The sequence below is a fragment of the Echinops telfairi genome, unplaced genomic scaffold, assembly GCF_000313985.2.
Source record: "Echinops telfairi isolate 266 unplaced genomic scaffold, ASM31398v2 ScPeMD7_7469;HRSCAF=8507_1, whole genome shotgun sequence".
NCBI lineage: Eukaryota > Metazoa > Chordata > Mammalia > Afrosoricida > Tenrecidae > Echinops > Echinops telfairi.
The window spans coordinates 143381808-143391966 of NW_022111373.1; the positions used below are offsets into that span (position 1 = coordinate 143381808).

General features: G+C 60.0%; 1 protein-coding gene across 1 annotated transcript; it reads right to left on the reverse strand.

Moving 5' to 3' along the window:
* Positions 1 to 1872: 1872 nt before the first annotated feature.
* Positions 1873 to 6587, reverse strand: IRX4 (iroquois homeobox 4). Its single transcript, XM_045285312.1, has 5 exons — positions 6504 to 6587; positions 5753 to 6001; positions 4822 to 4943; positions 3812 to 4137; positions 1873 to 3259 (listed from the first exon to the last, which is right to left on the reverse strand). Exons 1-5 carry the CDS (start codon positions 6546 to 6548, stop codon positions 2439 to 2441), a joined length of 1563 nt encoding a protein of 520 aa, XP_045141247.1. The 5' UTR covers positions 6549 to 6587; the 3' UTR covers positions 1873 to 2438.
* Positions 6588 to 10159: the final 3572 nt, after the last annotated feature.

The window sequence follows — 10159 nt, forward strand, 5'->3', positions numbered from 1 at the left end:
AAAGCGGCGGGCTGGGAAAATGCCCGGCTTTGTCTCCGGCTGGGGTGGAGGCTCTGGGCGGCCTCCCGGGCGCATTAACATTCCTGGCGCCCCAGCCACGGCCGCTGCAGCGCCTCCCGGGAGACTCCACTTTCGCTATTACTGTCAAGTACCCTTGACTCTTTATTTTTGCCCTTTTATCTATTACAACTAATTCGAGTTCTTTTGCCCTTTTCAGTCTAAGACGTGGGCTTTCTGCAAAGCCTCCCCCTGCCAGCCAGATCTCGGAGCGCGGAGCCTTTAGAAATTGAGGGGTTTACTGTCAAAATGAAAATTTCACTTCAAATTATCTTGGCTGATGCTCGCTCGCCAGGCCGGGGGCTCAGCCGCAGCCTTTTGACAGGCACATCAGCGGTGAGCTTCCGAATCTCGATAATATCATCCAAGAGAGCGAAAGTCAATACGGTGACAGCGCGCGGGCGGATACAATCCAATTACCGCTCGGCCGGCGAGGGCAGGGCTCGGGCTCTGCGGCACCAGGTCCCGCCGTCGCTCAGGGTCCGGGGGCCCTCGCGCCGCTCCAGGTCCTCGACCGCCTGCCGGGCTTCCTGGGTGCGGACCCGCCGGACCGAGAGCGCCGCTGGCCCTGGCCTGCTCCCTGAGTCTCAGGACCCTGCAGGGCCCAGCCTGTCCCACCCAACCCAGGAGCGCAGAAGGATCCCGACCCGGAGGGGCGACCCTGCCAAACCCTGCTGTCGATGTTTACTGGTCTTGGTGGGTGGCGCTGTCACCCGTCTCCTCACGCTCCATGGCTAAACAGTACTTCCTTGGGGGGGCCACCTGTGCGTTTGAGGAAGCCAAGCAAGCCCTAGGGCATCAGGTTTTCCGGAGGGGCACACCCGAGTCCGCAGTGCGTGGCTCTCCAAGGCTGCGCACCTGAAGTTCCCAACCCCAGGAGGCTTCATTGCCGGCCGCAGAGTCGTCTGCGGGTGGTAGAGGGGGGCGGGGCAAGCCGGCGGTGGTCGGGCCGGACCAAATGGCTGAGGCTGCTCTGGGAACCGACTTGGCCAGATTACTGGGTGCTGGCCAGCTGCCCTTTCCCCAGGACCCCCAGGTGCCAGCGGGTTCTTCCCAAAAACCTTGCTGCCTCGAAGTGTCCCCAGGCCATTTCCTTCAGCCCCTCCTCCCACCACCTCCAGAAACCACCACGCTAGGATCTAGAGTATAGGCCTTTTGGCCAGGCCGGGCTAATGCGGCCTATCTCTGGGAAGAGGGCAAGGATACAAACCGGGAAAGAGTGGTCCAGGTCTCCAGATTGCAGGAAGGAGTGGGGAGGGTGGGGGTGGGGCAAGGGCATCTACTGATGGTCTGTCTTGCTTCCCGCCTGCCCAAACCCATCCCTGTCCAGTTGGTTTTGACTTAATAGCGACCCTATAAGGCGGAATAGCGCTGTCCCCTTCGGGTCATCTAGACTGTATATCATTAAAGGTACAGACATTCTCATGTTCCTCTGGAGGCGCGGCCTGGGGAGAAGCCACTCACCTGGCAGTTAGTGGCCCACTGCTTAACCCACTGCGCCACCGGATGGAAACACACTCAACCGGATGCAGCCCCAATGAACTTAGGAAGCTTAGGCACTATCCTAACCTAGTGGAAGACAACCCCGTTTTCTGGAGATTCTGCGTGTTGGAAAGTAGTGGGTCCCTCCTCAATTCTAAGAGGAACAGAATCTTCCAGTTCCATCCTGGTGGCTACTCCTTTTTTTTTTTTAAGTGGACTTCCTTAAAAGTTTGGGTGCCAACCACCCCTCCCTCTCTGTCCCCCAGTAGGGGGAACCTTCCTCTTTAAGCCTTCAAAGCCCTGGGTTGGAAACATGTTCACTTTGCAATGCAAACACCACCACTCAGATTTATTGGTTTGCTATATAGTAGCCTCTGAAGCAGGCAATTATTGGTGTGAACATACATTACAAAATTGGGGTTTTTTTCTTCTCTTCTTCTCTCGTCAAGAGTGTGCAATAGTGTAAACGCCGTGGAAGTGCGTAGGGAGGAGACGTAGGTGCTAAGGATGGAATTCGAAGGTGAGCAGGCCGAAGAGTCTTCCTAAGGAATATTTGCATGCCTCACATCCAAAAGGAAAGAGCAACACAAAACGAAACCTCAGAACCAAACTGTCTCCGGGTAAACTTCTGCACATCACCGCGACGCTCCCGGTGGCTCCCTCCTGCTCCGTTCCCAGCGCAGCTCAGGGAGATCGGGGCTGGCAGAATCAGGGAACCCGCCACGGTTCCTCTGGGGACCAACTTCGGATTCCCGGTCTGCGGTGGCTTGGTGGCCTTAGCTTTGCTGTGCGCGCGCCTTGACGTTCCTTTTCGTTCACTGTAGAGAAAGCGTCTGCGCCGCTACCCATGCTCTTGGCCTGCACGCCAGTTCTCCTCGAGCCTCCGAGCCCCGCCGGCATTAGGCGCAGAAAGGCTTGCTGCCGGCTTTGGGCAAGGTGAGCAGCTCCTTGGCCACCCCTACGGCTTGGGGGTCTTGGGGTGCGGCTGGGGGGAAAGCGCGAGCCAGAGGCGCCGTCAGCACGTTGGCGCCCGCCCCCAGCGACCTTCCCAGAGGCCCCGGGTCCAGGAGCGCTCCCTTGGCGGTGGCCCAGGCCTGGTTCAAAGTGCTGTGCCTGAGGATGGGGTCGTGGAAGACCCCGTCCACCCAGTTTCTGAGGCTGGTGACCGGAGAGTCCTGGTGTCGGTCCAGGCTCGCGGTAGGGACAGGGGCTGGGGGCGAGGACGCGGAAGGCGCAGATGAGGCGGCCGCGGGGGCTGTGGGGCCTTGGCGCTTGAGCATGCAAGATGGGAACTCAGTCTGACTCAGGACTGTGGCGGCCGCGGTGGCTGTGTGCGCCAGGGACCAGATGCGAGGCTTGGCCTCCAGGCCTGAGGTCACCCCGGGGGGCGCAAAGCCCAGCTTGGTCTCGCAGGCTTGAGGCCCTCCTCCTGCTCCCTGCTGCTCCTGGCCGGCTGCTGAGCTTCGCAGGCAGCTCCGGGACCTCTCTAGGTCCGCATCCAGGTCTGCTCCTTCCCCAGCGGTCATTTGCATCCGTAGGACTCCGGATGCCTCCTTGCCAGGGGCACTGGGGCCATCAGGGGCAGCGGGGATACGCTCCAGGATGCTGCCTTCCAAAGTCTGGAAGGGCGGCTTCAGCTCACACTCGGAAGGCTCCGCCTCAAGAGGGTCAAAGTCGTCCAGGTCACTGAGTTCCAGTTCCTTCTCTTTGCTGCTGGCCTCTGTTTCAGAGAGGAGCATTAGTGGAGGGGTCGACCCTCCCTTTGCCCCGAAGCTAAGCCCAAGGGTAAGATGCCTTTCTTCATACTTCCTGGTTCCTCCACAGCAAAAATCTAGCCACAGTCCTCACTGCTGACCCATAGTGACCCCCTGTGCGTTCCCCTGACTACAACTGCAGGACTAGAAAGTTCCATCTTTCTCCTGCATAGCTGCTGGTGGTTTTGAACTGCCGACTGTGAGAATCGCAGCTCAATGCTTAATGACCACTACACCCCCAGGGCTCCTGCAGACCCGCAAATTCCAGCCACACATGATGGGCGGAGAGCACATAGGGTTTGTAAGAGTGATTGCGAATTTCTGCAAACATATTCGGATTCACTGCCCTGTGTCCAGCACTCCCAGAACCCCACACAATGCCTTCTTCTTTTATTTGCTGTCTAGGCCCTATAGGCTTTGGGTCTGCCACCCTGCCCAACTTGGGGGCCAGAGTAGGAACTGGGCTCTTGGGCCCTCAGACCAGGGCCTCAGCCCCAGCCCCGCTCACCTCAACCCACCTTCATTCTTGGTGCTCTTGAGGGGCTCCTCCCGCACTTCATCCTCCCCTTCTTCCTCTTCCCCTTCTCGGTAGGGCCGCTTCTCATCTGCGCACTTGTTCCGCGGCGGCCACGTCATCTTGTTCTCCTTCTTGAGGCGCCGGCGCGCGTTGGCGAACCAGGTGGAGACCTGCGTGAGGGTCATCTTGGTGATGATGGCCAGCATGATCTTCTCGCCCTTGGTGGGGTAGGGGTTCTTGCGGTGCTCCTGCAGCCAGGCCTTGAGCGTGCTGGTGGTCTCGCGAGTGGCATTCTTCCGCCGCGTACCGCTGTCCATGGTTCCATACCTGGAGACAGGCCCACCATTGGGCGCCCCGCGGCCGCCGGGCAGAGCGCAAGGCTGGACGCGGGCCTCCCCTTCCCAGCTGGGGCTATGTGCAAAGCCAGGGGGCTGGCGGCAGCTAGTGCACGCAGGCCTCAGCCAGGCTCCCCAGCAGCTCAGAAAGCCCTTGGCGGCCAGTGGGCAAACCCAAGGCCTTCGTTCTTTCCCAGTAAAGTGAGGGGCAGCCTCGGGCTCTCCCACTGCACAAAGGCAGATACTGCCTTGGGCATCTCCTACTTTTTGAGGATGAAGTCAGGAAAACTCTTCTCAGACACCACACCCGCTGGGGCAGAAACCCTTAGCACCCAGGTGGAGAAACCAGCCGATTGCCTCAGTGGGCTTTTCCTGTTTCAATGTTTAATCATGGCCAGGCTATGGAGTGCCTGAGAGGGCTTTGAAGCACACAACTGGGGTGGGGTGGGGGGAGGCCACACTTCATAAGGCATGTGTGTTGGGGAGGGGTAAGACGCCCTGCTGGACTGGGTCTGCTGGACCAGAGACTCCGATAACCACTGTCGCAGCATGCTACAGCCTGACCTCAGGAAAGCCTCCCTCCCCTCCTAGAGGGGCAGGTGTGAGGGCATTAGAGGTGGTCTCGTGGGGGCATCCTTGAAGGCGGACCCAATGCGGGGAGTCTCTGGTTCCTCACCTGTCGTAGGGGTACTGGCCCAGAGCCGGCTCATATGGGTAGTAGGCAGCGGCAGCAGCAGCAGCAGCAGGTGCCAGGCCCGCATGCGCGGACCCGGTCCCGTCCTTGGAGTCGAAGCTGTTCTGTAGGAAAGGACTAGTCTGTGGTCCAGTCCGATCTCCGCTCCTAGGCCCCTGCGGGCTGACTCCAGGGCAACCCCGCAACCCACCCGCTGAGGCCCCCACACCACCCCTTGGACACCAAAAACGCAGGAAGATTGAGTTTACGGCAGGGAAGAGGCTTTGGGCATTCTTGGATGGAGCAGGAAGCCCGGAGAGTGAGGGAAAGGCAGAGATTAGGGATGGGGCTGGAGAGAGGAGCAGCCCCAGAGAGTGGGTAGGAGGGGAGGGGCTGACTGCAGAGGGGAATAGAAGGGTTGGAGGGTCTACCACTGGAAGGAGAGGTTTGAGGGAAGGGCATTGGGGAGAGGAAGAGGAGGGAAGAGAGAAATGGGGAGGAGTCAGGACTGAGAGAGTGGGAAAGGAGGAAGGGGGGAGGGATGCCAGAGGGTAATCTGGGAAAGGGGCATAGTCTGAGTTGAGTCTGAGTGGGATTGCGGTGGGCGAAAGAGGCAGGCCCCTGAGTGGAGGAGCAGAGGGGGAGAGAAGAACAGGAGGGAGTTCAGGAGAGAAAGTGGGCAGGAACTAGTGGGGCAGGAACAGGGGTTTGTGAGAATAAAGAGCTAGGGTGCTAAGAGGAGCCAGAGATCTGGTTAGAACTCCAAAGAAATGCTATATGAACGCCCCACCCACCAGGGACGTTCCTGAGCACCCCCATCCACAGCCTTGGGGTCAGAAAGGTTCAGTCCCTGTCTCCCATGCACAGAGACAGTGGGGTTGGCAATTCGGAGCCAGAGGGTGTGATTAGTGGTTTGGGGCGCTAGCCCCCTTACCAGTGAATAGAAGGCCGATGCCTCTGAGCCATAGGTCACATAGTTGCCATAGCCCTGCGAGCTGCTGTAGGGAGCCCCGTAGACGCCAAGCGCGGCGGAATTGAGTTCGTGGCGCGCGGTGGCCAGCAGCCGGCTCTCGTAGACCGGGCAGTAGACAGGCGCCTGGGCCGAGGCTGCAGGACCCGACTCGGCTAGCGTACGGCCGCTGGTCTCGCAGCACGCGCTCAGGGAGTTGGTGGTCATCAGGAACTATAGGGACCGAGGAGTTTCAAAGATGGAAGAGCTTCTGGGCCACTGGGGGTAGTGGCGGCAGGTATCTAAGGGCACCGAGCTCAGTGCACCAGGAGTGCCATGCCCTCTCATCCCCCGTGCCTCCTGCAGTGCAGACCTGACTGCGTACCTATCCCTCTGCCCCCTCCCCCCAGCCTCTGAACCTGCCTGGCCTCCTCCAGCCACTTGGAGTCCAACTCACCCCTGGCCATAAGTACACATTTCACCCCCCACCCGCGGGAGGTTTCCAAAGCATACACATCCCAAGAACCCTGTCTCTCCTTGACCAAAGTCGTTTTTTTTTTTTTCGGGAGGGGGGTGTAAAGAGGGGAGGGTCCCAGAGGTTCCCTGGAGTGCCACCTGAGAGTCCCAGCTTGTCCTCAGCCCTGGGTGTGGGACAAGGCCCTGCTCCTTCCTAAGCACTTGCTTGAGACTCTGAGGTCCTTCCCCAAGCCCTCTTAGAGGTGGGGGGGTCCCTTACCTGGGGAGCAGAGGAGTAGGGGTATCCAAACTGAGGGTAGGACATGGCGGGCCGGACCTGGGGCCAGAGGGCGGGGCTGGCGGGCTCCTGGGCGCTGGGGCAGACGTGGCGCGGCCACTGCTCCGGAGCCGCAGTCTCCTAGGCTCTGAGAGTGCAAAGCGGAACCCTAGGTTAAATTCTCCCACGCGCACCGCAAACTTTTTTAACCGAGTAAGAAAAGTGCGCCCCAGCGGCCGCCGCGATGCTTCTAACCTCGCAAGCCCGAGCCTCCAGGGGGCTCTGGGACCGAGCGGTCTCGCCGTGGCGACACAAATACATATTTTGCCAAAAAGGAGTGTAAAAAAAAATCAAGGAAACAGCGCAAAGCTGTCAAGTCAGATGTGCAGGGCTTTGAGCGGTGGAGGGAGGCGCTGACGTCAGCCTCACGCCGTAGAGCCCGGCTGACCCGTGGACGCGCGGGTCCCTGGGTCTGCGGGCCAGGAGCACGGGGCCAAGCAGGGCGGGGACCAGGCCCAGCGCGCCAAGCGGACGGAGGGGCCCAAGGGCGTAACAAATGAATTCCATCCATCCGCGGAATCAATACTGCCCCGACGAAAGGTGTTTCTCCTTAGTCACCCGACGATGGAGGCACTTTTAATTAGAAATTAATTAACGAGCAGCTGCTCCTTCCCGCCCCACCGTAATCATTAGTCTCAATTACAAATGAGATGTATGAAGGGACACCCGAGTGAGTCTTCATTTAAGATGTAATCAACAGTTAAAATGAGCCCGCGCTGGCCATCCGCAGCCGCTGCCCTCCTCTCCTCCTTCTCCAGACCCACTGCGCTGGGCGGGGCGCACAGCGGGGCTCGCGGACGCCAGCCACGTCTCCCTTAGGCTTCACTCCATACTTTCCCACCGCCTCAAACCCTACTCCGTTCTGGGTTCTAGAACACCCTTGGACCACAAGAGAGTCTGCCCCTGGAGGACAAAATGCCTTCCTATATGTGGGTGTTCGGAGCCATGTCCAGCGGGGGCCACCTCCGGGCTTGGGTGGCCTAGGTGCTGGGGCCTCCTCAGGCCGGTGGCTGTAGGCTCTGCCACCTGCGGCTGCCAAGTCTCTCAGGGGAACGCCTCCTCCCGGCCTTTTCAGTTTCTATGGGGCTCCTAGCCCCTCTCTTTCCTCTTCCCCTCCCCCTCCTTGGCGGGCGGCCCTTCTTCATCGACCCCTGCCCCACGCGGCCAAGCCTGGGACTGCCTGCCAGACGCCTGCCTCAGAGATGTGCGCTCCAGAGCCCTACTGGACCCAGGCCCTGAGCGCTCCTTCCAGCGAGAGGTGTGGGTGCTGGAAACCGGGTGCTCCGCGCCAGGTTCAAGTAGCCTTCCTGCCCGGGAGACCCAGCTGGCACTGGGACGCAGTGCGGGGACCTTGTGGGAGTCCAAAGCCTTGGCTGGCGCTTAGGCGACCAGCAGGGCGCCCGGACTGCTTCGGACTTGTCCCCGCCTTTCCTGCCGCGGCCCTCCGGGGGCCGGGCTCACTCCTCCAGTTCTCGCCCCGCCGGGGCCCCGCGGTCGGCCGGGAGGGGAGCCCCGTTTCGCGGCGCTGTGCAGACTTGCTCAGAAAGATTCCTGGGTTCAGACCTGTGAATCGCCCCAGGGTCACCCTCTAATTAATGATGACGCTCTCGCCCTCTCCCCAGCTGCAAGCCTGCCTTCCAGAAAGGAAACGTGCCCGCTCTGACAGCTCGGTTGAAGGTGATTGATGACTATCTGGCGACCACAGTACACATCCTAGAATATCTGCTGCGTAATTGCTTTAATTTACAGACGAAAAAATATGCGTTCTCCGATCCCGCTGGACCGAAGCCGGCCACGTCCCAGCGGGTCCCACAAGGAGACCATCGGAAACCACGAATCGCCGCTCCATGCAAATTATTCAGACAGTTTAGCGTCTGTAGCCCGGAGAGATATATAAAGGACACGAGTCAAATGACATTAATAATTGTTTTTGAATTCTGTATTGATTTCGTGGCCGCCGCGTTTCTTTCTCACCTGAATTGCTAAGGCTACCTTCCTGTAAATAATCAGAAACTAGCCACCGGGGCTTCTCCGGTGGAAATGAATCTCCCGGTGTCGCTCTCATCGGCTTCTCACTCCTGCTCCTCCCCTCCCCCCGCTTCCCCCCTCCCCATCCCGCCAGTTTTCCAGCTTTCGCCTGGGCTTGGGCGGAACGTCCGCAGACTTTCCATTATTTATTGCTTACAAACAACTCTCCCTCTTTCTAGCTCGCTCTGCCTGGCTAGGAGGCCAAGGAGAGGGAGGGATGGAGGCGAGATCTGGCGAGATCCGGGGAGCAGGGACCCGCGAAGGAAGGATGGCATTCATTAGGGATCTGTGTAGTCTTCACCCATTGCGCTGGTCCTCTCCCTGTCTGCAGCGTGTGTGGGTCCCCTAGGGAGCTAGGCGAGTGTGAGCGCTCATTTTGGGCCTGGAAGCAAAGCCACCTCCCAGGTCTCAGCGGCCTGCGCGCTGCGCCTCCAGGCTCCGCTTGCAGTGTCTGGCCCACTAGGCCTATGTGCCTCCTTTCCTTTTCCAGAGGCCCCTGGCCACGGCGGCTCCCTGGGGAATCAACGCCCCTGATGACGCAGGGCCATTTCGATTCTGAGCTGCCGTGCTGGCCTTCAGACCCAGGGCTCCAGCAGTCTGCTCCTTCCCAGGAACATAGCCTGCTCCATTGGTCCTTGGGGGCCTCAGAAGGGGGCTGTTCCGCGGCTTCCTTGGGCCACCAATGCATCTTTCCTGCCCTCCCCCCCTTCAAGGACTGTGTGCATAAACAGGCTCTCTTAGTCCGCACTGGCTCTCTCAGGTTCTGGCCCTGCTCTTCCAGCAACCCTCCCTCCCTGTTCTCAGAAATCCGTCACAGGACTGCCCTTACCAGGCCCTGGCTGGCCGTGCCTGCGGGCCTGACAGGCCGCCTTGTATGGGAAGGCTTGTGACTCGCAAAGGGGTCTCGCAATTTCTCCAGCAGTTCCCCCGGCCCCTGCTATCCAATCCTGGACACAGGTCAGCCCCGCTGTAGCTAGCAGACGGGCCCACTCCCAGGCTCTCCGGGTGCCAACCAGGGAGTCGCTGAGGCCGAGTCCTTCAGGCGCCACAGAAAACAGCGTGATCAGGGTCCACGTGCCCTTTTCATAAGAACGCCCGAGCTGAGAGCAAGGCCCAGAAACAGCCGGACCCGGGTGCACCACCTCAGACATCCTCAGTTAATTCTGCCTGTCTTGACGCGGTTTGCTGAGCCCGTGTCTTCGAAGGCACCCCCGGTTCTTAACGCACCTTGAGCGGGCAGGCAGAATGTACGGGAAGCAGCCGCAGCAGCTTGGCTTCTGGAGGGGCCCCGGCGGGTCTGCGGGATCAAAGGAACCCAGAGCTGGGGCCGAAGCAGACCTCAGAGGGGACAGAGGGCAGCTCCCAACTGATTAGCCGATTTGGGGCTACTCTTTTCGCCTCTGGAGGGTGGTGGCAGCGAGGCTCTGTTAAGGCCCTCGGAATCATGAAGGGACGCTGAGAAGAAATGCCTTGCCCTGACCTTCCCACAGCTCCTGCTGGGTCCTCACTCCTAAGACAACTGAGCCCAAGAGTCCCAGGGCCACCCCCACCCCACCCAGCAGGCCCACAGC

What these genes read in the sequence shown, in the direction of transcription:
- IRX4 (XM_045285312.1), bottom strand. Translation starts at nt 6,548, where the DNA reads ATGTCCTACCCTCAGTTTGGATACCCCTACTCCTCTGCTCCCCAG. An exon ending in CCTACTCCTCTGCTCCCCAG is followed by an intron (nt 6,002 to 6,503) that starts GTAAGGGACCCC and finishes CGGTCCCTATAG; the next exon opens with TTCCTGATGACCACCAACTC. An exon ending in CATCGGCCTTCTATTCACTG is followed by an intron (nt 4,944 to 5,752) that starts GTAAGGGGGCTA and finishes CCTTTCCTACAG; the next exon opens with AACAGCTTCGACTCCAAGGA.